This window comes from Bubalus bubalis, chromosome 9 (assembly GCF_019923935.1).
Source record: "Bubalus bubalis isolate 160015118507 breed Murrah chromosome 9, NDDB_SH_1, whole genome shotgun sequence".
NCBI classification, from domain to species: Eukaryota; Metazoa; Chordata; class Mammalia; order Artiodactyla; family Bovidae; genus Bubalus; species Bubalus bubalis.
This window is the reverse complement of record NC_059165.1, coordinates 104563785-104588997: the sequence shown is the minus strand read 5'-3', so window position 1 is coordinate 104588997 and position 25213 is coordinate 104563785. Positions and strand designations below refer to the sequence as shown.

At 57.5% G+C, this 25213-nt stretch overlaps 2 protein-coding genes and 1 long non-coding RNA gene across 7 annotated transcripts; 2 read left to right on the top strand and 1 right to left on the bottom strand.

Annotated features, from left to right (window-relative positions):
* Nucleotides 1-5764: 5764 nt before the first annotated feature.
* GTPBP3 (GTP binding protein 3, mitochondrial) lies at nt 5765-9125 on the bottom strand. 3 transcript variants are annotated; one of them, XM_044948305.2, is made up of 9 exons: nt 8941-9124; nt 8389-8642; nt 8191-8277; nt 7900-8102; nt 7661-7733; nt 7430-7573; nt 7071-7247; nt 6578-6758; nt 5765-6401 (listed from the first exon to the last, which is right to left on the bottom strand). In XM_044948305.2, the coding sequence occupies exons 1-9, from the start codon at nt 8991-8993 to the stop codon at nt 6179-6181; spliced, it is 1395 nt and encodes a 464-aa protein (XP_044804240.1). In that variant the 5' UTR covers nt 8994-9124; the 3' UTR covers nt 5765-6178. The 3 variants fall into 3 exon arrangements, with proteins under 3 accessions (XP_044804240.1, XP_006057958.2, XP_025149580.2); XM_006057896.4 differs by having other exon boundaries at nt 6578-6856; nt 7082-7247; nt 8941-9122; XM_025293795.3 differs by having other exon boundaries at nt 6578-6856; nt 7082-7247; nt 7430-7733; nt 8941-9125.
* An 8-nt stretch (nt 9126-9133) lies between these two features.
* On the top strand, nt 9134-10594 carry LOC102394142. Its single transcript, XR_003111579.2, has 2 exons — nt 9134-9986; nt 10384-10594. It is a non-coding gene; the product is annotated as an uncharacterized LOC102394142 (long non-coding RNA).
* Nucleotides 10595-11970: 1376 nt separating this feature from the next.
* On the top strand, nt 11971-23468 carry ANO8 (anoctamin 8). 3 transcript variants are annotated; one of them, XM_025293792.3, is made up of 18 exons: nt 12464-12860; nt 13624-13734; nt 13839-13971; nt 14154-14292; nt 14373-14469; nt 15115-15231; nt 15327-15454; nt 15552-15713; nt 16191-16343; nt 16448-16574; nt 16698-16753; nt 17015-17089; nt 17819-18637; nt 19090-19281; nt 19391-19522; nt 19606-19716; nt 21260-21935; nt 22769-23468. In XM_025293792.3, exons 1-18 carry the CDS (start codon nt 12755-12757, stop codon nt 23149-23151), a joined length of 3717 nt encoding a protein of 1238 aa, XP_025149577.3. In that variant the 5' UTR covers nt 12464-12754; the 3' UTR covers nt 23152-23468. The 3 variants fall into 3 exon arrangements, with proteins under 3 accessions (XP_044804238.2, XP_025149577.3, XP_044804237.2); XM_044948303.2 differs by lacking the exons at nt 19090-19281; nt 19391-19522; nt 19606-19716 and having other exon boundaries at nt 11971-12860; XM_044948302.2 differs by lacking the exons at nt 12464-12860; nt 13624-13734; nt 14154-14292 and having other exon boundaries at nt 14293-14469.
* The last annotated feature ends 1745 nt before the right edge of the window (nt 23469-25213 follow it).

Genomic DNA, 25213 nt, shown 5'->3' with positions numbered 1-25213 from the left:
GCATCCGCAGAACAGAAGACCCTTCAACCTGGAACAAACATGGGTGGATGCCAGCTTCCCTCAAGACGCAGGCATCTCCATGTGCGTGTGCATGCTAAGTCACTTCAGTGGTGTCCAACTCTTTGCAACCCCATGGACTGTAGCCCACGCCAGGCTCCTCTGCCCTTGGGATTCTCCAGGCAAGAATTCTGGAGAGGGTTGCCAGGCCCTCCTTCAGGGGATCTTCCTGACCCAGGGATCAAACCCGCATCTCCTGCAGCTCTTGCGTTGCAGGCAGATTCTTTACCACTGAGCCCACGGGGAAGCTCGAGGCATCTCTGTATGTGAAGAGAAATGGCAAAATCATATAATCAATAAGGGTTATATGAAATGCCTACAAAGCCTCACATTATGACAGCAATAATATGAATTTAGTGCTTCTTTAAAATAGCAGATTAAAAAAAAAAGTTTTTTTAAGCAGAAATTGAAAAAGCAGTTTCTTTTTCATTTTTTATTGTAGTATAGTTGACTGGGGCTTCTCCTGGTGGCTCAGCAGTAAAGAATCACCTGCAATGCAGAAGACGTGGATTTGATCCCTGGGTAGGGAAGATCCTCTGGAGGAGGAAATGTCAACCCACTCTGGTATTCTTGCCAGCAGAATCCTATGGACAGAGAAGCCCTTGCATCCATGGGGTCGCAAAGAGCTGGACATGATTGAGCAACTGAACATACAACACACACAGTTGATTTATAATGTTGTGAAAGTTGCAGGTGCACAGCACAGTGATTTCAGCTATACACATACATAACTATATTTAAAAAGCAGTTTCTTGGACTTCTTTGGTGGCCCAGTGGTTAAGAATCTTCCTGCCAAGGCAAGGGACACAGGTTCGATCCCTGGGCCGGGAAGATCCCACACGCTGTGGAGCAACTAAGCCTGTGTGCCGCAGCTACTGAGCCCGAGTGCCGTGGAACCCTGCTCCACCACAAGAGGTCGCCACAGCTACAGAGTAGCCCCCGCTTGCCTAACCCGAGAAAGCCAGTGCGTAGTGACAAAGACCCGGTGCGGTCAGAAGTAAAGAAACAAATTTTTAAGGCAGTTTCTTAAATAAATACAAATCGGTTTCTGAAAAAGCAGATTGTCTAGCTGTAGCTTTTGTTTTTGGTAGGTTTGCAAAGATTTCCCCAGGTACAGATAATTACTGAGGAATTGCAGCCTGTTTTGCAGAAACGCCTTATTCCAGAACAATTTCACAGAAGTCCCAGGCATTTGTTTTTTGGGGGGATTTTTGATGGGAAGGTAGATGTTAGAAAGGGCATCAGTGTCCAGTTTGGGAGCACTTCAACTCACTGATCACTAAATAAGTAGGAAGCCAGGGAAATTTTGCACATTAGAGGGACCCAGGGAAATTACATCATACCAATTAGACTGGGGTTGGGGGAAGGAAAAGGATAAAAAGCCATAATCCCTACTGCTTGTGAAGATGTAGAAAAAAGGGCATTTTCCTACAGGACTGGTAGAAATGCCCATCTCATCCGGGCCCTTTTGGAAATAAGTTTAATGATATTTAATAAAAGTGAAGACAGGGAATTCCCAGGCAGTCCAGTGGTTAGGACTCCTTGATTTCACTGCCAAGAGTCCAGGTTCAATCCCTAATCGGGGAACTAAGATCCCACAAACTGTGGAGCGCGGTGGAGGGCGAGGGGGCGTGGAAAGTGAAGACATACAAATCCTTTGATTCTGCAATCCCATTCCTAGCACTTTGTCCCTAAGAAGCAAAAACTCCAGGAAACAAAGCAAATGGTCATCGGGCGGAGAACAGCCTAAAAATTGTCATCTAGAGTCCCAGCTTGTCTGTCCCCCCAGCCCAGCCCATCCCCTGGGACCTTGACAGGGAGGAGATGAGTCACGAGGAGCCAGAGCTGGCAATGCCACGCTTAGGGCAGGCTAGTCAGGAGGGACAAAGGAGCGATATTTCCTGGATACGGAAACCCGGGCGAGAGACAGGCCGCTGCAGGAAACACTCGGCTGGGGCCCCGCCAAGCAAGGGCAGGAGGGTCAGCCAGGCCCAGCCGCCCAGACGGGCCAGTCTGGAGGCCCCAAGGAAGCCGGGACGTCCCTGACCCTGAGCCTACTGCCTGAGCAGCCAGGAGTAAGGAGTCCTGGGGAGGACGCTGACAGCAGCCAGTTCTGAGTTTGGGTTCCAAACCCCGACATTCCTGCATTCAAATTTTGGCTCAGTTGATCTCAGCCTCCATTTACTCACCTAGAAATGAATGTAATAATAACAATACTAGGGAGGGGGATTCAGGATGGGGGGGACACACGTATACCTGTGGCCGATTCATGTTGATGCATGGCAAAAAACATCACAATATTGTAAAGTAATTATCCTCCAATTAAATAAATAAATAAATAAAAAATCATCATCCTAAACTCTCTGGGCCCATGGATGCAGGTCTTTGACTCTTGGTTGGTCTCTCCCATTCAGAGCATCCCAGGATATCAATCTTCCAACCAGCTCGGTGGGCTATAGTTCATGGGGTCGCAAAGAGTCGGACGTGACTGAAGGACTAAGCACAGCACAGCACAGTCCCAGGTCAGTCCTCCAACACCTGGGCCTCAGCCTTTGCCTCCTTTGTAGCCTCCATGCTGGTCCAGAGGGATCCATTCATCCCAGGATCTGACCATGTGTCTCTCCCACTCACACCCTCCCCGGTTCCTTGGTGTCCTGGGAATAAGGCCCAATCCTCAGCTCTCTTGTGCCTTCCTCCCCACAGCCAGGGCAGCTGTTCCAGACATTTGACTCTTTGACCGAAGACTCAGTGACTTTTAATCTGTACTGTGCCCTCAGACTAGAACGCTTTGTTCTCGCCTGCCAATTCCCCAAGGCCCCGCCCTAGAGATCGCTCCCCCTGGCAGCCCCTCTGGATGCCCCAGAGTTCTTGTTCCTTCGGGGTACTTCCCCTACACCATCCCTCCCTCTTTCCAGTCCTGATCCTGGACCTCTGACTTCTCCAGGCTGAGGCCCTATGCGGGCCCCGCCCTGCCCTGAGAGCCAGGTGGGGGTTGAGTCCTAGTCAGGGAGCAATTGGCAGACCCCCCTCCCTGATCCTGTGGTCCAGCCACTGGGTGAGGTTCTGACTCTTTGGGGATTTCCTGTGACCTCTATAAATAACCCCCATGCCTGCTTCCCACAAACCACCTCCCCCTTCTTGGAAAAAAGGGACTGTAGCCAAGGACTTCAGTCCGTGATGTGCCAGGGACAGGGTAGGTGGGTGGGGCCGAGGCATCTTTTCCCAAGAGCATCTTCCTCCCCACCCGGACCCCACTCCTCCCTGCTGGGAGCCCTCCAGACCCTCCCCAAGCAAAGGACATCTGGGCACCCACCCTCTCTACACCTACATTGCTGCTTCTTGCCTTTCTGCAAAATGGACCTAATAGTAATATCCACGGACTGAACTGGGGTGACCCTTCCCTTCCAGGAGTCCCCCATTCAGGGGGGACCCCAGCTGTCAAACAAACAAATCAACAGAGAGCGACATATTGCAATGAAGCCATGATGAAATGGAGTCAGAGGGTCCCTATAGTTGTGTGATGGGCCCTGGAAACTTCCCAGCCTCTGCTCCTGTGTCCCTTGAAATCTGAGAGTTTGTATCTTCAACTACTGGAGGTGGAGATTTTTTTCTGATTCTGGAAAAGAGCTTGACCCTATTTGAGACTCCATTTCCACCTCTGGCAAAAGGGGAGTTAACTATTCATATTCCATCAGGTGGGTCGTGGAAGCCTGGATCCCTGGGACCTTAGGGGGCCGGAACTCACTGCAGTGTCAGGCACTTAAATTTTTGTTAGGGCAAAGCGCCCTCTGCTGGTTCATCACCTCAACAGCTGCTGCTAAGCTGCTAAGTCTCTTCAGCCGTGTCCGACTCTGTGTGACCCCATAGATGGCAGCCCATCAGGCTCCCCTGTCCCTGGGATTCTCCAGGCAAGAACACTGGAGTGGGTTGCCATTTCCTTCTCCAATGCATGAAAGTGAAAAGTGAAAGTGAAGTCGCTCAGTCGTGTCTGACTCTTAGCGACCCCATGGACTGCAGCCTACTAGGCTCCTCCATCCATGGGATTTTCCAGGCAAGAGTACTGGAGTGGGGTGCCATTGCTTCAACAGCAGATACCCCATAAGTGAAAGTTGCTCAGTCGTATCCAACTCTTTGTGACCACAAACCGCCTCATCCTTGGACTATAGTCCCCCAACCATGGACTATGTAGTCTATGGAATTCTGCAGGCCAGAATACTGGAGTGGGTAGCTGTTCCCTTCTCCAGGGGATCTTCCCAACCCAGGGATTGAACCCGGGTCTCCTGCATTGTAGGCGGATTCTTTATCAACTGATCTATCAGGGAAGCTCAGATTCCCCCATAAGTCCCCATAATCAAAGGCTTCACCAACAGGCTCTCCTCTCCTGGATTTCTTTCTCCCTTCTAGCACTCACTCATTCTACTTCCAGCCTCACTGGCCACCTCGCTGCCCCTCAAACACACTGTGATGGTCCCACCTCAGGGCCTTTGCACATGCCCTGCCCTCTGCCTGGGATGTTCTTGCTGGCCTCTTCCGTCTTCTTCTCACCTTTCAGACGTCAGAGTAAATTCCATATCTACCCTCACATCCATCCTTGACCAGGTCAGGTCTCCTTATCATACGTTTGCACAGCAGCCTTCAGAACTCAGGTTTCCCAGGTAACTCGGTGATAAAGAATCTGCCTGCTGACGCAAGAGTTGGAGGAGACGTGGGTTTGATCCCTAGGTTGGGAAGATCCCCTGATGGAGGCAATGGCAACCCACTCCAGTATTCTTGCTGGGATCATCCCATGGACAGAGGAGCCTGGAGGGCTACAGTCCATTGGTTGCAAAGTGTTGGACACGACTAAGGGACTGAGCAAGCAAGCATCCGACCTCACCAAAAGGAGCTGTGTGTCTTCTTTAATAAGGGCAGGAGTTCGGACTTCCCTGGCATTCCAGTGGTTAAGAATCCCCCTTCCAATGCAGGGGATGAAGTTTCGATCCCTGGTCCAGGCACTAAGATCCCACATCCCGGGGACAACTAAGCCCGCCCACCGCAGCTACTGAAGCCAGCACACTCTAGAGCCCATGCTCTGCAACTAGAGAAAGTCCATGCATCGCAATGAAGACTCAGAACAACTGAAAATTTAAAAACAAACAAACAAACAAAAAACAGGAGCAGGAGCAATGCCTGCTTACTCCCCTCTGTTTCCAGCCCCCTGCACTCAGTCTGTCACCCAGAAGGCCCCCAGTGAACTCAAACTGAAATCTAACCTTATGTGCAAATCCCCTGGGGGCTTTAGCAACTAAATACTTCTCTGAACCTCAGTTTCCTCATCTGTAAAACTATGACGACATAACCACTGCATTGTGCTGTTATGAAGATGCACTCAAATGATGGGTGAGATTCTAACACATCGTAGGGACTTGATAAATATCCACTGAGTGACTAATGACTAAGCTTGGAAAGGAAGAAGGGATTTTGCAAGTCACTTTGAGCAGAAAAGCAGCAAAGTTTCAAGATTAATACCACAAAAGGAATGACAGCTTGGGACTTTCCTGGCAGTCCAGTGGTTAAGATTCCCAGCTTCCACTGCAGGGGGGCACTGGTTCAATCCCTGGTTGGGGAATTAAGGTCCTGCACGCTGTGAGGTGCAGGGTAGTGGTGGTGGTGTGAGTGTTGGGGAAGGACAGTTTGCAGAGCAATAAACACCAATTTGTGTACAAAATACAAGACAAAATATATTTTATAGGCACAAATATGCAAACATATACAGAAAGTTCTGGAAGGATACAACCACCAAGGAGAGGGTGTTCAAATATTTCTGGATCACCTGCTTTTTACCTTCCTTTGGTATTTGCAAAATAAATTAAAAACTATAAAACAAAAACCTCTGAGACCTTTCAACCTCCGTCTTGATCCTCTACTCCTCCTTCCCCAGCATCATGGGCCCAAAAGGACCTCCCTTCAGCCCCACTCAGCAACAAAACCCCCGAAATCTGGCCGGCTGCCGTTCAGTCACTACCAGCAACAGAGGCTTCGTGGTTTGCGGTCAAGTTCCCCCCCTTGGCCTAAGCTGTTCCCAGATACCCCAAGGCTTCCGGGTGTTCCTCCAGCCTGGGTCTGAGCTTCGGCTGTCCCCTCACTTGCCCACGCAGAAGTCCCGGAAGATGATATCTAGAATTTCCTCAGTGCCCCCTCCACCAATGAGATGACTCAGATGCCCTCGGGCTACCCGAAGTGCCTCGGCTGCCAGGGCTAAGTCTTTTGCCTGCTTGTACTGACCAAGGGCATCCAGGCAGCCCTGGAGGTGGTGTTGGTGCCTCGACCGTGTCAGAAGTGGGCCTGTGGACGGGTCCCCACACCTGGAAGGGACAAAGGATAAGGTGTCTCTCCGCATTCAAAGTGGGGGGAAGGGGAACGATCGTACCCCGTTTTTAGATACAGAAACTGAGCTGGCAGGGCCAGCTGTGCCCAAAGCCAGTGGCTTAGCCCCCAAACTTGGACAGAGAGAGGTTGCCCAGTGGGCAAGGGGGCTCACAGTGCAGCCAGCTCCTTCTTCAGTGCTTCTAGGAGGCCGTCCAGCCCCTCACCCGTCAGGCAAGACAGCAACAGGTGGGCGGGGAGGTCAGGATGGAGGTCTGAGCGCCCAGCGGGCAGCAGGTCCGATTTATTCAGCACAAGCAGAAGGCGCTGGCGGCTCCCATTGGGATTCCCGGCTCCTGCCGGGATGACAACGGTGTCCAGGAAGTTGCAGCTGGCCGGAGAGGCCAGGTCAGAAGCATCCAACACGGCCAGAATGAGGTCAGCCTGCTCCAGCCTGGGAGGCGGGAAAATGGAGCATGGACCCCAGAGCTGTGCAATGAAGAGCATTCGGCAGGGACGGAGTAAAAGCCAAACCCAAAAGCTGCCCTCCCCAAAGAACTGAGGCCCCACCTAACGGGGCTTAGTAATCTCTCCTCATTAAGGACTCATGAAAGATAAATGCAACTGGTAGAAACAGCAAAGGGCCTGCGTTTCCCCCTCCTACCCCCCTCCTGCCCACCTTTTTTGGGCACGCCGCACGCCCTCCTGCTCCACAGGCCCCACGCCTTCCCGCAACCCCGCAGTGTCGCTCAGCAGCGCCGGGAACCCGGCCAGGTCCACGGGGGTCTCCAGAATATCTCGGGTGGTCCCCGGCTCCGGGGACACGATGGACACAGGCTTCCGGCCTGGGGGTGGGGGTGGGCTCAGAGGAAGCGGGTGTGGTGGAGATAAGAGGGTCCCTCCCTTAGGCTCCACCCCTGGGACTGACAGTTTTCAACCTCCCAGGCCCCTTCCCAACCCGGGAAAGCTCAGTACCTTAGCTCCCAGCCCCGCCCCCTGCCCTGAGCCCCGCCCCCTGCCCACGCACTGAGTAGGTTCACCAGGCTACTTTTGCCGGCGTTGGGAGGTCCCGCAACCACTACGTGCGCCCCTGAGCGGAGCCTCTGCCCGCGCCTGGCATCTCGAAGATGTACGCCCAGCGCCACCTCCAGCTTCCGCACCTCACTATCAGCTGTGGATGGAGGAAAGGAGAGAGAGTAAGAGGACCTGGGGGGCTGGATGCCAGATGTCTCCACCTCCCACCCCCAGGGGGACCCACCTTGATCCAGGACGCCTTCCTCCAGGTTGTCATCCTCACTAAAATCGATATAGGCCTCTACATGGGCCAGAGCCTGAGGGGGGGAGAGGTGGGTAGTGTGATCATACAGAAACTCACCCCGAGTGGGTGCCCGGGTCCAGCCTGACCTTAAGGGACCAGATTGGAGGCTCATACACAGGAAACTCTAACACAGGAAAAGGTTAGGTAGTGTCTCTGCGGCAAGGTATGAGTGTACTTGCTTTAGTGAGGGTCTCGGCCCAACCGCGGCAGAGGTCACCCAGCTCCCCATCGAGCTGCCTCAGGGCCTGTCGCCGCTGCGCCTCGGTTTCTGCATGAATCAGGTCTGCCAGCCCCTCCACCTCCGTCAGGCTCAGCTTCCCGTGGGCGAACGCCCTCCTGGTGAACTCGCCTGCTTCCGCTGGCCTCAGCCCTGGCACACTGCCTGCGGGAAGGTTCAAGATCCTGAGGCCCCTGGCCCGTACCCAGGTCACCGGCGTAGCAATACCTCAAGCCCAAGGCTGCAGACTTACCCAGGGCCTGCAGGACACCACTCACCACGGCCGGTCCTCCATGCACGTGGAACTCCGCGCAATCCTCACCGGTAAAACTTTGGGGACCTAGTATGTTGAAGAGATGGATATCAGCAGGATACAGCCTGGGCGACCGCCTGGAAGGAGGAAGTTGGGTCACAGGAGCTACTTGAGGTTCCGGATCTGAAAGTCCCGTACCTGGAAACCAAAGCACCAGCGCGCGGTCCAAAGGCTCCCCAGAACGGGGGTCGCTGAGCAGGCGCAGGCAGGCTTTGCGGGCCGGGGGTAAGTCCCGCGGCGCCGTGAGGCTCTGGAGGGCGTGGCCGCTGGCAGGGCCGCTGGTTCGGATCACCGCGATGCCGCAGCGGCCTTGGCCAGAGCTCAGAGCGAAGATAGTGGCTCCGGAACCAGGGGCCCGGTAACCACTGCCCTGGCGCGTGCACAGTCTGGGACTGGAGAAGAGGAGAGTCAGTGCATCTGAGAAGCTCTGACGCCAGAGTGGCAGGTGGATAGATGGCTCGATGGTCGCGTGATCCCCCAAGTGGAAGTTTTGTGGCTAGGGGGATGGACTGATCGGAAGTGCTGAGGCCAGAAGACTGGATTGCGGTGGGCTCTGCGGCAGGGGGTGGGGCTTGGACGGAAGCGAAAGGTGGTCCTGCCGCAGGGAACGGGGCCCCCAGATCCCAGGGAGAGGGTTTGGGGCCCGAGCAACGCCCTACGCTGTCACAGCCCTTCCCCAGATCACCCCACCTGTGAGGCCCACGTGCAGCCCGGGATACCAGGGTCCACAGCCCCCGCCACATGGATTCACAATCAGCTACCCGCCTGCCCACCCTGCCGCGGGGGTCTGCAAGTCCTCGCAGGAGATTTCGCCCACTCCGCGGCGTGACTGGTAAAGTGCTCACCAATTCTCGATTATCATTGGGCCCCTTAGAAAACGTACCGCCCATCCACTGAAGATCTTCGCTTCTACTGGCTAATGACAGGGAAAGAAGCCAAGGGCTCGCACGCTGCGGTGCAGTGAAATGGTGTTCCTCCAGCAACATTAGACAGAATTTTTAGGATCCTAGAGGGACCAGGTTCCTAGACACCGGAAATGAGGAGTGGCACAGGGCAATGGAAATTAGATGAAGGCGAGGGTTTGAGTCGAAGCAAGAGCATCTCGGGGGCTTCCCTGATAGCTCAGACAGTAAAGAATCTACCTGAAATGCAGGAGAACCATGTTCGATCCCTGGGTCGGGAAGATCCCGTGGAGAAGGAAGTGGCCATCTACTCCAGTATTCTTGCCCGGAGAATCCCAAGGACAGAGGAGCCTGGTGGGCTGCAGTTCATGGGGTCGCAGAGTCGGACACGACTGAGTGCCTTTCACTTTCAAGAGCATCTCGGTGGCCGGGAGGGATGAGTTCCGGGGAACCTACGCCTGGCCCTGGGGAAATCTATTCCAAATTTCTGGGAAGACTTCTTTTCTCGGAAGTCTAGTTTCTCGCCCCTCCCCAGCTTTCCCTCCCGCCGTCCTTCTGCCTCAGACACCCTTCCCTTGACAAAGAGCTTCAGTGCCTAGCTCCAAGGTCCCCTCCGCTAGGAAGCCTCCCTAGGATCCCCAGCACCGTCCTCTGTCCTCTCTGGGCTACTCTGGCCCCGGTCTCCTCGTGCGGAGTTGTGTATCCCGTCTGTCTCTGGCTCCCCGAAAGCCAGAAAGGGGAGATTATTTTCAGGTTAACCCGGGACAGCTCCGGCCGGCGAAATAAAGCGCTGATGGTGGAATTCCAGGCACTGGATAGGCGGGGTCTCCAGGGGTACTGTCACGCGGCGAATTCTCTGGTTCTTGGACGAGCGGGCGGGTGGCGCGACTATACTTAGGGAAGACTGGAACAGAGTACAGTTCTAATGATTAGCTCCACGCCTCGCTCTGTTCAGTTTTTTCATTTGTCAGTTAGGGAGTTTGGGATGGACATGTTTACATTGCTGTATTTAATATGGATAACCACCTAGGACCTACTCTATAGTACATGGAACTCGGCTTAATGTTGTGTGGCACCCTGGATGGGAGGGGAGTTTGGGGGCGAAAGTATACATGTATATGTTTGGCGGAGTCCCTTGGCTGTTCACCTGAAACTATCACAACATTGTTAACTGATTATACCCCACTACAAAATAAAAAGTTAAAAAAACACTTTTTTTTTTCATTTGTAGGAGAGGAGTGAATGATGACGTTCGCCGTCTCCAAGTTGTTCCATCTGTCAAAAGTATACATCAAATGACTACCGTGTAACCACGAAGAATCAGTCTGGGCCCCTGCCCTCGTTGGTCTATCAGTCCAATGGAAGAGGCTACAGAGGATGGTCAGGGGGTCAGACAACAGAGAAAATACAGGGCCCCCAATTAAATGTAAATTTCAGATGAACAAGGCTTATCCTGTCAGTATAATTAGGACCCATGCAATATTTGTGTGTGTGTGTATGTGTGTTCGCCGCTCAGTCATGTCCGATTCTTTGCAACTCCATGGACTGTAGCCCTCCAGACTCCTCTGTCCATGGGGATTCTCCAGGCAAGAATACTGGAGTGCGTTGCCATGCCCTTCTCCAAGGGATCTTCAAGACCCAGGGATTGAACCCGGGTCTCCTGCACTGCAGGCAGATTCTTTACTGACTGAGCGACCCGGGAAGCATGTAATATTTGGGATATACGAAAAATTTATTCATTTATCTGAAATTCACATTTAACTAGGAGAACTGTATTTTTATTTGCTAAACTTGGAAAAGGCAGAGGAACCAGAGATCAAATTGCCAACATCTTCTGGATCATCGAAAAAGCAAGAGAGTTCCAGAAAAACATCTATTTCTGCTTTGTTGACTATGCCAAAGCCTTTGACTGTGTGGATCACAATAAACTGTGGAAAATTCTGAAAGAGATGGGAATACCAGACCACCTGACCTGCCTCTTGAGAAATCTACATGCAGGTCGGGAAGTAACAGTTAGAACTGGACATGGAACAACAGACTTGTTCCAAATAGGAAAAGGAGTACGTCTAGGCTGTATATTGTCACCCTGCTTATTTAACTTATATGCAAAGTACATCATGAGAGACGCTAGGCTGGATGAAGCACAAGCTGGAATCAAGATTGCCGGGAGAAATATCAATCACCTCAGATATGCAGATGACACCAGCCTTATGGCAGAAAGTGAAGAACTAAAGAGCCTCTTGATGAAAGTGAAAGTGGAGAGTGAAAAAGTTGACTTAAAGCTCAACATCCAGAAAACAAAGATCATGGCATCCAGTCCCATCAATTCATGGCAAATACACGGAGAAACAGTGGAAACAGTGGCAGACTTTATTTTTGGGGGCTCCAAAATCACTGCAGATGGTGACTGCAGCCATGAAATTAAAAGACGCTTACTCCTTGGAAGGAAAGTTATGACCAACCTAGATAGCATATTAAAAAACAGAGACATTACTTTGCCAACAAAGGTCCATCTAGTCAAGGCTATGGTTTTTCCAGTAGTCATGTATGGATGTGAGAATTGGACTATAAAGAAAGCTGAGCGCCAAAGAATTGATGCTTCTGAACTGTGGTGTTGTAGACTCTTGAGAGTCCCTTGGACTGCAAGGAGATCCAACCAGTCCATCCTAAAGGAAATCAGTCCTGAATATTCGTTGAAGCTGAAACTCCGATACTTTGGCCACTTGATTCGAAGAGCTGACTCGTTTGAAAAGACCCTGATGCTGGGAAAGATTGAAGGTGGGAGGAGAAGGGGATGACAGAGGATGAAATGGTTGGATGGCATCACCGACTCAATGGACACGAGTTTGAGTAAACTCCGGGAGTTGGTGATTGACAGAGAGGCCTGGCGTCCGTGGGGTCGTAGAGCCGGCACGACTGAACTGAACTGAAATTTGGGAACTCTATCGGGTCCTCTCTGAGGACGTTGCATTCTGAAGGGTGCAGCAGTTCACTGGACAAAGAGGGCTTGAAGAGTGTCTTAGGTAACAAAGATGGTGTTACACATCCAGCATGTACTAAGGCATGATACACTTATTCTCACTCTCCCTGTGGTGGTTGGAGTTATTGCTACCGAGAATCTCCCGCGACCAGGCTCACCACTCGCTCCCCCCAACCCCACCCACACCACCTACCCGCAAGACCATCTCAGATTCCAAACCGACGGGGAAACTAAGGCTTTAAGGCAGAGAATTCAGGCCCAGGGCGGGCGGTGTCGAGACCGGGCACCGACTCGGGCGGGGAAAGGGAGGAGAATGAACATTCGGCGCGGGCGGGGACGAACACCAGAAAGCGAGGTGGGCGGGCGAGAACGAAACTCGGAAAACATCACGGGCGGAGTCGAGAACCAGAGAACGACGCGCGCGGGGCCGGGAAGGAGAATCGAGGTTCCGCGCGGGCGGGGACGAGAAGCAGCGCTCGGGCACGCGGGGACGGCGGCCGGCGCGGGCGGGCGCGGCCTTTGTCTCCTCCTCGGGCGCGCTCGGTGGCAGCACCGGCCCCATGAGACCGCGGCCCCAAGGCGCCTGGGCCGCCCGCAGCCCCTGACCTGACCTGCCCTCGCAATGGCGGAAGCCACCTCCGGCGCTGGGGGCACGTCCCTGGAGGGCGAGCGTGGCAAGAGGCCCCCGCCGGAGGGCGAGCCTGCAGCCCCGGCGTCCGGAGTTCTGGGTACGTGTGCAGCGCCTGGATCTGACAGGGTTGCAGGTGCTTGGGGTGTTCGCGGCAGGTCTACGGGGAGGGATATTGGAGTCAGCCGTCCCGGGCCTGGAGTCCAGTCGAGGCACCGGCTCTTCCCGGCACTGCGGCTGCGGCCAGGCGAGCGCGGCTGGAAAGGTGCAGCGGGTGTGGGGTCCCAGCGCAGACATATGGACACGCCCCTCCTAGAGCCCCGGTGCGGGACTGAGCCCAGTCACCCCTTGGGCTACTCGATCGCTGCTGAGCAGTGATGCGCTTAAGAGCGCCTCTCCACAGAGGATACAGAATCATACGGTCCTGGGTTCAAATCCCTGCTGGACTCTGTGACCTTGGGTAACTTAAATGCTCTGGGTCTCAGTTTCCTCGCCTGTGAAATGGGGGTAACAGCCGCACCCAGCTATGAGGAGACGTTGACATAATGTAGTGAGGTGCTCAGAGCTGTTAGTGAGCACCCCATCGATTGTGGTTTCGGAGGCGGAGCTGGGCCTCAAGAATGAGTAAGATTTGTAAGGGAGGACCTGGGGGAAGGGCAATCCTGGAGAAGGGCCTGGCTGGTACAAGGACGTGGAGGGAAGGAAACAAGCCAAGGCCAGAGCTCACAGGGCCTTGAATGCCAAGCTGAGTGCCAAGGAGCCCTGGCGAATGTGTGATCAGAGGCAAGGATTGGAGGGACTAAGACTGGAGGCTAGGCCATCTGAGAATGACCTGACCCCAGCCTGCGCTGCCTGCTCCCCAGATAAGCTTTTTGGGAAGCGGCTCCTGCAGGTAGGTCGGTATCTGGTGTCCCACAAAGCATGGATGAAGACGGTGCCCACGGAAAACTGTGACGTGTTGATGACCTTCCCAGGTACTTGTCTGTGCTCACCCGCCCAGGGCCTACACTGAATTCCCCCAAGCCGGGCTCCCCTGTCACTCCTGGCAAGAGCCATTGGTCCCTGTGCCCCTTGGCAGATACGACCGATGACCACACGCTGCTATGGCTGCTGAACCACATCCGCGTGGGCATCCCCGAGCTCATCGTGCAAGTCCGCCACCACCGCCACACACGCGCCTACGCCTTCTTCGTCACCGCCACATATGAGAGGCGAGTCCCTGTCCCTGGCCTCTTGCTGACCCTGCTACTCAGCTCCCCGCCCTTCCAAGCGCCAACTGCGAGGTCCAGCCACCCTGCATTTGTCCCAGACGTCCACCAGGTACACCATCCCTAGTTCCAGGATGGTGAGCCAGGGTCTCCCCGTGATCCCACCTCCCCTGCCCTTCCCGCAGCCTACTCAGAGGGGCCGACGAGCTGGGTCTGCGCAAAGCAGTGAAGGCCGAGTTTGGCGGGGGCACCCGCGGCTTCTCCTGTGAGGAGGACTTCATCTACGAGAATGTGGAGAGTGAGCTGCGCTTCTTCACCTCCCAGGTGCGGCCGGCTCTGGCCCCCAGCGCACATTCCTAGCCCGTGGGCGGCTGCTCCCTGTGCTCACGCCCTGTCCCCTGCAGGAGCGCCAGAGCATCATCCGCTTCTGGCTGCAGAACCTTCGTGCCAAGCAGGGCGAGGCACTACACAATGTGCGCTTTCTGGAGGACCAGCCAATCAGTGAGTGAGGTGGTCCCAAGCTTCCAATCATATGTGGGGAGTTGGCTGGGGCTCTTCGAGGACTGCTGTCAACGTAGGAGGGTTAGGAAGGCGGGGCCTAGATAAAACCAATCAGAGTCTCCCGAAGAGTTGGGCGGGGCCTGGAGATCAATCAATGAGCTGAAGGGTGTGGCCTTAGCAAGGGGTGGGGCTTGTCTCCTTGGAGGCAGGTCCAGGAGAAACCCTTTTGTGGGTCTGCGATAAGGTTGGGGCAGGACCATGGACAGCACTCCACACATTGTGTGGTGAGCTCTGGGCCTCAGTATCCCCCAGGAAACCAGCCGCTGCAAGTTAACCTTCTAATGCCAGCTTTGCACCATTCTTCAGACGTTTGGAGGAATGAGCTGAAACCAAGCAGCTCTGTTTAAAAATGGGTTTCCCCACTGGGATCGCACCTCCCAGGTTTCGAGCACCCTTCCCCACCTGCCCCTGCACCTCCCAGATTTTGAGGAATGATGTTCCTTTCACCCAGAACGCTTCTCCTGGGAAAAGCGTTTGCTAGTTTAAGAGCAGGCAAAAAGTTATAACTTGGGTTTCAGCCGAGGGGGACTGGCTAGGCCCAGAACAGGCAGACGGGTGGGGTCACCCATTCTTGTCCCCCAACAGTCCCTGAACTGGCGGCCCGCGGGATCATCCAGCAGGTGTTCCCAGTCCACGAGCAGCGCATCCTGAACCGTCTCATGAAGTCATGGGTGCAGGCTGTGTGTGAAAACCAGCCTCTAGGTGTGGTCCTGGCTGGAATGGGGGGTTGGTGGGGGTCCCAGGAGGCAGGCAGGGCTGACTGGCACTGCCCCCCCCCCCCCCCCCGTCCCCGGCAGATGAGATCTGTGACTACTTTGGTGTGAAGATTGCCATGTACTTTGCCTGGCTGGGTTTCTACACATCGGCAATGGTGTACCCAGCGGTCTTCGGCTCAGTCCTGTACACATTCACAGAGGCTGATCAGGTGCCGGGTGTGGACTGGACAGGGGGTGGAACACCTCAGACAACTTCCTTCCTGGACTGGGCGAGCCAACATTGCAGCCCTCCTCTGTCACCCTCAGACAAGCCGGGATGTATCCTGTGTGGTCTTTGCCCTCTTCAACGTGGTCTGGTCAACGCTGTTCTTGGAGGAGTGGAAACGGAGAGGGGCTGAGCTGGCCTACAAGTGGGGAACACTGGACTCACCCGGGGAAGCTGTGGAGGAGCCACGACCCCAGTTCAGGGTCAGTCGGGGCAGTCTGAGTTCAGGGACTTCGAGAATGGGGTAAAAAAGAGAAAACATACTGAGCAAGTGCATTACAAGAACAAAGTGGGAGGTGAAGTAGGGCTGCAGCTTCTGAGAAGGTTTGCCAAGTGAAGGGATCTGCATGCCCGAAGGGAGAGGTGTGGAAAGTTGGATTTGAGAGACTAGGGAGGGTGCATTAAGTGGACACACCCTGATAGCAAGGATGAGATGGCTGGATGGCATCACCTACTCGATGGACATGAGTTTGAGCAAACTCCAGGAGATGGTGAAGGACTGAGAAGCCTGGCGTGCCTCAGTCCATGGGGTCACAAAGTCAGACACGGCTTAGCAACTGAACTACAACAAACCATGATAGCAAAGCATCATAGACATGGAGTTTGAAGGGTTGGGAAGGGGGTGAGACAGAGGCAGCCCCTCTGATCTTGTGTTGGGCCATGCCCCCACCCTGTGCCAGGGCGTGCGGCGCATCAGCCCCGTGACTCAGGCCGAGGAGTTCTACTACCCGCCCTGGAAGCGGCTGCTCTTCCAGATGCTTGTGAGTCTTCCCTTGTGCCTCACCTGCCTAGCCTGTGTGTTCCTGCTCATGCTCGGCTGCTTCCAGCTCCAGGTGACCTCCAGTTCCTAGCCCTGGCCTCGGCCCCAACCCGTTCAGGTGTGCCCCGAGCCAAGCCCAGCGACCGGGGTAACCTCTGAACCCCTTTGTTCCTGCAGGAGCTGGTGCTGAGTGTGAAGGGGCTGCCCCGTCTTGCCCGCTTCCTGCCAAAAGTCATGCTGGCCCTGCTGGTCAGCGCAAGCGCTGAGGGCTATAAGAAGCTGGCTGTCTGGCTCAACGACATGGGTATGCCCTGTGAGCGGAGGTCCCATTGCTCGGCCCCCAGCAGGAAGGGCCCCACTGCCTTCTGGGGTCCCTGCTGCCCATGACGGTCTGGGCTACACTCTCACTCGTCTCCTTGGCCCCCAGAGAACTATCGGCTGGAGAGTGCCTATGAGAAGCACCTCATCATCAAGGTCGTCCTGGTGAGTGGTGGCCAGCAAGCCGGCAGGGCTTCTTTTATTTTTTTAAATATTTATTTATTTGGCTGCACTGGGTCTTAGTTGTGGCCCATGTGATCTAGTTCCCTGACCAGGGATTGAACTCAGGCCCCCTGCGTTGGGAGCACAAAGTCCTAGCTACTGGACCACCAGGGAAGTCCCCAGGCAGGGGTTCTACAGGGGACACATGGGGGTTCCTTGGGACAGACATGGCAGGGTGACCACCCCCCTGCCTGCTTCGCACAGTTCCAGTTCGTCAACTCATACCTGAGCCTCTTCTACATCGGCTTCTACCTCAAGGACATGGAACGCCTGAAAGAGGTGAGACCCTGGCCTAAAGCAGTGCCCCCAAGGCAGCTGGCTGTGGGGGCCAGACCGGCCCAAGGGGTCCAAGGGCTCTCCAGCCCCTCCCTTCCTCCTCCATCCTTCTCTCCTCTCTGTCCATTTGTCTGTGTGTTCTCTCTCTGCCTGTCATGCCCCCCCCATCTGTCTGTCCACCTGTCCGTCGGTCCCTCCACAGCTCCTGATCGTCCTGTCCCTGTCCCAGAGCCTCGAGCGGCAGCTTTGGGCGGTGCTGGTCCCGCTCGTGGCCCTGCGGTTCCGCCTGCTCCTCCTCTCCCTCCAGGGCCTCCTTCTTGAGGCCCGGGCCAAAGTACGGGCAGGTGGTGGCGAGCCCTCGGGGCCTTGCCAGGGTGGGCAGTGTGGCTGTGCCGGGGGCCTCACGCCTAGCCGAGGGTGCATGCTCTGAAGGGATGGGACTCCACTGACTGCGTGCAGGTGTCAAGAGCCCCTGGAGGCCCTGGGCACCAGCCGAGATCCGGGAGGTGTGGCATGATGGGAGGCTATGGCCTGCCCAGGTGATCAGCTAGAAAGCGCTGTGGCCCGCCCAGCTGTGGCTTGGGGTTGCCTCTGTGCCCGGGGACATCCAGACTGGGCTCAGGCTGTGGCTGGATGTGTGCTTTGGGATGGTGGGTGCCCACAGCCTGTCCCAGTGCCCGGGGCCCCACCCGCCCCCCACGAAGCCGTTCTCCACCCCCTTCCTACCCCCAGATGCTGGCCACACTGCTGATCACCCGCCAGTTCCTCCAGAATGTTCGAGAGGTTCTGCAGCCCCACCTGTATCGGCGGCTGGGCCGAGGAGAGCTTGGCCTGCGGGCGGCCTGGGAGCTGGCCCGTGCCCTGCTTGGCCTCCTGAGCCTCCGGCGCCCCGCACGCCGCCACCTCGAACCCCCGGCTGAAGAGGGTGGCGGTGGCAGCAGCAGTGGCGGGGGCCGCAGGTGTCTCAGCGGGGGCTGCGGGGCACCTGAGGAGGAAGAGGAGGCCGCGGTGGAGCGGCGGCCGGCGGGGGAAGGGGGAGAGGTGGGGGACGGGCCCCGGGGGGGCAGAGAGGAGGAGGATGAAGAGGAGGAGGAGGAGGACGAAGAGGAGGAGGATGAGGACGAGGAAGGCGAGGAGGGCGGCCTCCTGGACTGCGGGCTCCGACTGAAGAAGGTCAGCTTTGCTGAGCGGGGGGCTGGGCGGCGTCGGCCGGGCCCAAGCCAGGAGGCCCTCCTGGAGGAGGGGAGCCCCACCATGGTGGAGAAGGGGCTGGAACCTGGCGTGTTCACACTGGCCGAGGAGGACGATGAGGCTGAGGGGGCTCCCAGCAGCCCCGAACGGGAGCCTCCCCCGGCTGTCCTGCTCCGCCGGGCTGGAGGCGAGGGCCGAGACCAGGGGCCGGACGGGGGCCCGGATCCAGAGCCGGGCTTGGGCGACTCAGCCCGGAAGCAGCGGCGGCAGAACCGGTCGTCTTGGATCGACCCACCCGAGGAGGAACACTCGTCTCAGCTCACCCAGGCGGAGCTCGAGAGCTGCATGAAGAAATACGAGGTGAGGAGGGCACCTGAGGGTGGGGGCAGGGCCGTCGGCCGGGCAGGGCACAGTCTGACGGTGGAGGTGGGGTGGGAGCGACAGGAAGGAATGATGGGCCCCTTTATGTAATCAGGGCCTCCCTGGTGGCGCAGACGGTGAAGAATCTGCCTGCGATGCAGCAGACGGGTTCAATCCCTGGATCAGGAAGATCCCCTGGAGGAGGGCATGGCAACCCACTCCAGTCTTCTTGCCTAGGGAATCCCACGGCTACAGTCCATGGGACTGCAAAGAGTTGGACACAACTGAGTGGCTCACCCTTATGTGATCAGAAACTTGCTAACCTTGCTGAGCTTGGGTCCATGAAGGATAATCTGAGGGAGGCGGGCTTGATGAGAGGAAGGTGGGCTGAGGGAAGAGGTGTCCTGAGTTGGGGGAGAGCCTAGGCCCACCCACTGCGTGCCTGCCCACAGGACACATTCCAGGACTACCAGGAGATGTTCGTGCAGTTTGGCTATGTCGTGCTTTTCTCGTCTGCCTTCCCCCTGGCTGCCCTCTGTGCCCTCATCAACAACCTCATCGAGATCCGCAGTGACGCCCTCAAGCTGTGCACGGGGCTGCAGCGGCCCTTTGGGCAGCGGGTGGAAAGCATTGGCCAGTGGCAGGTGGGGGAAGGGCCAAGGGCTCTGAGCCAGGATGCCCAGAGGTGGAGCGGGTGCTGGGGAGGCTGGCCGGACCCCACCTGAGCCCCTCTTGTCCCCCCCACCCCCGCAGAAGGTGATGGAGGTCATGGGCGTCCTGGCAATCGTGGTCAATTGCTATCTAATTGGCCAGTGTGGGCAGCTGCAGCGCCTCTTCCCCTGGCTCAGTCCCGAGGCAGCCATCGTGTCTGTGGTGGTGCTCGAGGTGGGACCGGTGGCCGGGTGGGGGACCCAGGCGGTGGGTGGGGGGTGTCCCCGTGCCTGTAGCCTCCTCCTCTGTCGCCTCAGCACTTCGCTCTGCTCCTCAAGTACCTCATCCATGTGGCTATCCCCGACATCCCGGGCTGGGTGGCCGAGGAGATGGCCAAGCTGGAGTACCAGCGCCGGGAGGCCTTCAAGGTACGTGGGCCAGGGCCCGGCATGCTTTACATCTCTGCTCCGAGGGGCTTCTCCCCCGTCGCCTCTCCGCGTCACCTGGCTGGGCAGTCACATCCTTAGGAGGGTAGATGTGCAGTTAGTGTTTGTTGCTTAGTCGTATCCGATTCTTGGTGACCCCATGGACTGTAGCCCACCAGGCTCCTCTGTCCATGAGATTCTCCAGGCAAGAATACTGGAGTGGGTTGCCATGCCCTCCTCCAGGGGATCTTCCCGACCCAGGGATCAAACCCAGGTCTCCTACATTGCAGGCAGATTCTTCACCATCTGAGTCACCAGGGAAGCCTAGGGTAATAATTAGCATTTCGAAAGGACCCAGTCCCTTCTGGGGTCCTGGTGGCATCCCGCACCAGGCCAGCACTTAGGAACTGTTATCTGCCAGCTTGCCAGGCGTTGTCCTGTGTGGGGTCAGGGACACAGCTGATGCTTCCTAGAAGCCCAGCCTGTGCCACGTTCCCCAGAAAGCTGCAGAGCGGGCCAGGGAGCTCATTGCCACCAGCCAGTGGAGCCCCCCATGATGATGTGTGTGTGCTCAGCTGCTCAGTGTCCAACTCTTTGTGACCCCATGGGCTGGGGCCCGCAAAGCTCCTCTGTTCATGGAATTCTCCAGGCAAGAATACTAGAGTTGGGTAGCCATTCCCTTCTCCAGGGGATCTTCCCAACCCAGGGATCGAACCCAAGTCTCTTATGAGAAGTCTCCTGCATTGACAGGCAGATTGTTCACTGCTGCGCCACCTGGAAAGCCCCAAAAATAGTGGTGGAAATGTTCTATTCTGGGTTGCGCATGTAGCCCGTTACTACACATGGCCAATGAGCGCTTGCAATGGGACCTGGTGCTACTGAGAAACCGAGCTTTTACTTCAGTTATCTGGTTGTTTGTTTATATATTGGCTATGCTTCGTGGCTTATGGGATCTTAGTTCCCCAACCAGGCATCAAAGTCGGGCCCTCTGCAGTGAGAGCACAGAATCCTAACCACTGGACTGCCAGGGAATTACCTTATTTCAGTTATTTAAAGTGACAAAACCATGGGAGTCCCCTGCTGGTCTAGCGATTAGGATTCACTGCCATGGCCCGGGTTCAGTCTCTGGTCTGGGAACTGAGATACCTGCAAGTCATGTGGTGGGGCCCAAAAATAATAATTTTTTTTTTTTTAATTAACGATGCCGTGTGTGGCTACTGGCCACTGGACAGTCACAGCTCTGTCTCTCCCCAGTTCTCCAGAAAGCAGGAAACTGCTGAGGCCCAATATTATTTTAACTCTCCCAATTTCTAAGACAGCGTCTGGCATGAGACCGGGGACAGAATTGGTGGCCAGTAAATGCTTGCTCTCTTCTCAGTTCTCTGAGAGCCCTGGGGTGGGTCCAGGGATGCAGCTGGAACCCAAGAAGTGTGTGGATCTCTCCCCACTTCTGCAGGAGAGCCCTGGCGTGGGCCTGGGCCTGGGTGGGCAGCTGCTCACACACTCACTCCTCCCAGTGCCCGTAATGGCTCCATTCTGCCCTCAGAGACACGAGCGCCAGGCCCAGCACCGCTACCAGCAGCAGCAGCGGCGTAGGCGGGAGGAGGAGGAGCGGCAGCGCCACGCGGAGCATCATGCCCGGAGGGAGCGAGACGCCAGTGGCCGAGAGGAGGCGCGGGCTGAGGGCTCTGGGTTGGACCCTGCTGCCCCGGAGAAAACCTCGGCCAAGGCCAAGGGCAGTGGGGCAGGTGGCCACGGGCCGGAGCGACCCAAGCGCCCGGGGTCCCTGCTGGCACCTAATAACGTCATGAAGCTGAAGCAGATCATCCCGCTGCAGGGCAAGTTCCTGTCGTCCGGGGCCTCGTCCTCCTCGCCGGCCGGCACGGGGCCCAACCTCACCACCCGGCCAACCCCTGCCCAGTCGCCCACTGGCAGCGACACCCGCCTGCCAGCCTTCCTTAGCTTCAAATTCCTCAAGTCACCTGAGACCCGGCGGGACCCAGAACGTAGCCACTCTCCACCCAAGGCCTTCCATGCCGGCAAACTTTTCCCCTTTGGTGGGGCCCGGGCGGAGGCCGGGTCCAACGGGGCGGGCGGGCAGGCCCGGCAGGATGGGACCCTCGGCGGTGGCGGTGGCGGTTGCCGAGCCCAGCGGAGTGGGCTGGCGGACGAGGCTGCAGCTGAGGAGCCGGACACACCCCGGCCTGAAGAGGAAAGCTCAGGTCACAAGCTTTAACTCGGGGGTGGGGACTCTGGGCTGGGCTTTGGGGGTAGGGGTGGGGTGTCCAGGCATGGGCAGATGGGCTGAAGCGGACAGGGGAGGCTCCGTCTCCTGGTACCAGTTGGGGACCTGGGTGTGTGGTACATGGAGCCTGTTGATCAAAGCCTACTCAGTCTTTCCGGGTCCTTGAGAGCCTGGAGCCCTGTGCCTGACCCTCCTCACCCCCGGGGGAGGGATGCCAAAGTCCCTTGTCCCCTAGATCTCTTCCCAGGGTGCCCACCTGCCATGCTCTGGTGCCAGGAGAGATGAGGGAGCCCCCTTCAACACCTGGCCTAGCCTTTCCTGCCCCCATGAGACCCCACACCCAGCTCACTCTGGGGGACCGGAACCCCCAGGCCTCTATGCAAGCCCCTGTCCTGCAGCCCAAGCTGTTCCTGGAGGCCTTCCTTGGAGGTGGGGCTCAGGCTGCCCACTAGGGGAGTTCAGGGCTGCAGCCCTGTGTACGCGGAGCAGAGTCACAGGCCTCACTGCCCCCCCTCCCACCTCATTCGTGCCAGGGGTCCAGTGACCCATCCCAGGGAGCCCAAGAGGCGGCAGCTGTAGCACCAGGGACTTAGGTCGGAAGTCAGCGGGACTTCCTCAGACTTCCCTCTCTCCGTGAAGGGGAGGGGCCCAGTGCCCAGAGGCAGGGGATGCACCCGAAGAAGCCCACCCCTTGTCACTGATCAGAAGCAATAAGGCCCTCCATGTGCCTGAAAGCCCAGAGGGAGCGCGGGCAGGGTCCCCAGCGGCGGGGACGGCATCTCCCCGGAACGGCCCCTCTCGCCTCCGCAGGGACAGCGCTGGCCCCCGTGGGCGCCCCGGCCCTCCGCACCCGCCGCAGCCGGAGCCCTGCGCCGCCGCCACCGCCGCCAACACCGCTGCCTCGGCCCCCGACGCCCCCCGCGGGCTGCTGGCAGTGGGATGGGCCGTGGGGCTGCGGGGGCGAGGGCCCCGGCCCCCGCCAGGCCCCTGCTGCCACCGACTGCCCGCCCTGCGCTCTCGCCGGGCCCCCGCCTGCCCCCCAGCCCCTGCCGGGGGACGCCAGCTTCTACAGCCTCCCGCTGCCGCCGCCGCTGCCTCCCACCTCCGTGCCCCCCCAGCCCCCCGCGCCCTCGCCCAGCCCCAGCTCCAGTCCCAGTCCTCAGGCCGTGTGCTGGCCCAGCGGCTGGCATTAGCTCCGCCCGCCTGCCTTCCTGTTTTCATATGCAATATCAATCACAGACGGGGCGGCGGCCACCACCCAGAAAACACTTGGGCCGGGCCCGATGTACCCCAGTATTGGCTGCCCCCTCCTGGGGCAGGGCCGGGGGCCTGGGGCCCCTCTATCTGCCGTTTTCCTTTCGACCAGGATGAGGGGGAAACAAAAGGAAACCCCCCAAAAACAACAGAAAACACACACAGAATAGGCGATTATTTATTTGTTTTTAATTTATTTTGTCATATTTTTGTAAAACGGCAGAAATGCAATAATAAAAAGTATATTTCAACAGTGCCCAAAGGCGGAGCTGCTGAAAGGGGACTTCCGGGGCCCTATGACAAGGTTGGGGCCAGCTCTTTGGGGGACTGGTAGGCCCAGAGTGGGTTCCCCTTCTGTCCTGAGACCCTTGGGGAATGCCTAAGAACTGGGTCTCCAGGCCAAACGTATGGAAAACTCCAGAAATCCAGGCCTAGGGGTCCCCCTGGGAGAAGCTGCAGAGCCTCAGGCCCCATCTTCAGCCTCCTAGACAAAGGAAGAAATCTCAAAAAGTGCTGACAGGAATCAGCAGGTCGGGCCGTAGGTGTGGGTCCTGAGCCAGCCTCGGTCGTACAAGGCCACCCTTTCTGGCAGACCTGCCTCCCAGGCTGACATCTGAGAAGTCAAGGGCCACAGGGGGCACTCGGGGCGTGGGCGTCTGAAGGCACCTGGTGCCTGCGTCTCCATGTTATGGGGACGGTGTGTTCAGGGGCAGCATCGCGGAAGGGCTGGCACGGCCCCGCTGTGTGACCGCTGTCACAGTGGCCAGGACCCTTCACTGAGTGATCAGGGATGGGCGTGGCCTCTCCCAGCCTCAGGGGGTCCACATCCAGAGGCTCAGAGTCAGAAAGTCCCTGCCCCAGGGCTGGTGGAGCCAGCGTGAGGCAGGGGCACTTTGGGAGGCCACAGAAAAGACATCAGGGTTCACTAGAGGCAGGAGAGCAGCCTGTGCAAAGGCACGAGGTGTGGGAAGGCAGAGTGTGGTGTTTGCGGGGAGCAGAGTAAGGAGGGCCCCAAAGGCAGGAGGAGTGGGTGGAGGCTAGCTGAGGGGCCTAAGCTGGGGAGACCATGGAGAGGCCATGGGACCCCACCCACACCATGGACAGCGCAGGCAGAAGATGGCACCCAGCCCCCTGGGGCAAGGGAGGTGTGGGTGAGCCTCGGGGAAGGACAGGCTGAAGGACAAGACCTGCCCAGGCCCCGTGGCCTTTGAAGCTGAACTCCTGCCATCTACTCAGTCACCAACAGCTGGTGACACCATGCGCCTCCCCAGGACCAGGCCAACCCCTGAGACTAGCGATTCCAAGCTGGTCTAAGAGCCTCCAGGGACTTGGCCCTCCCTGGCATGACCACGGTCAAACCTGCCTTTCCTAAGCATCTGCTTTATGACCACTGCTGAAGAACTGAACACTGCTGCAGAGGCACTCAGAGCTGGGCCCCACCGCTGGGCAGCTGAGCCTAGAACCTTCCACCCAGCAGACCCCTGGTGGCCCAGGACCAAGCAGTCTGACTCAGGCTGGCATCTCCACGGTGATACCCTGGGACAGGCACCCCCTGCAGCCTGCTGTCTCCCTCGCTCCACAGCCCCACCCCTCACCACCCCCAACACTCCAGCAATCGGCTTCAACACTCTGGCTCCTGTTCAAGGTGGGGGGGCTGGGGGGAGGAAAGTGGCATTCCCCTGGCCCTGTGCCCTGGTGCTCAGGGCCTTGAACCTTCTGCCTGGAGTCCGAATGCCCCCTACCTCCCCGGGGTCAGCCCCAAACCCAGCCCAGCTGGTGGCCAGAACTGGCCAAGGAATCTGCCGCCCGAGGGCACTGGGGTTGGGCTTTCCTTGGCGCTCCGCACGCCGCCTCCTGAGCCAGGGCGGGAGGCCAGGCCACCTGTCTCCACGATGGTGGGTGGGCATGTCGCCCTGCTCGCTGATGTCCTGGGCATGGGGCCCACCACAGCTCCATCCTTGGCAGTGTGGACCGTTCCTCCAGCGGGGATGGGGGAGGGTG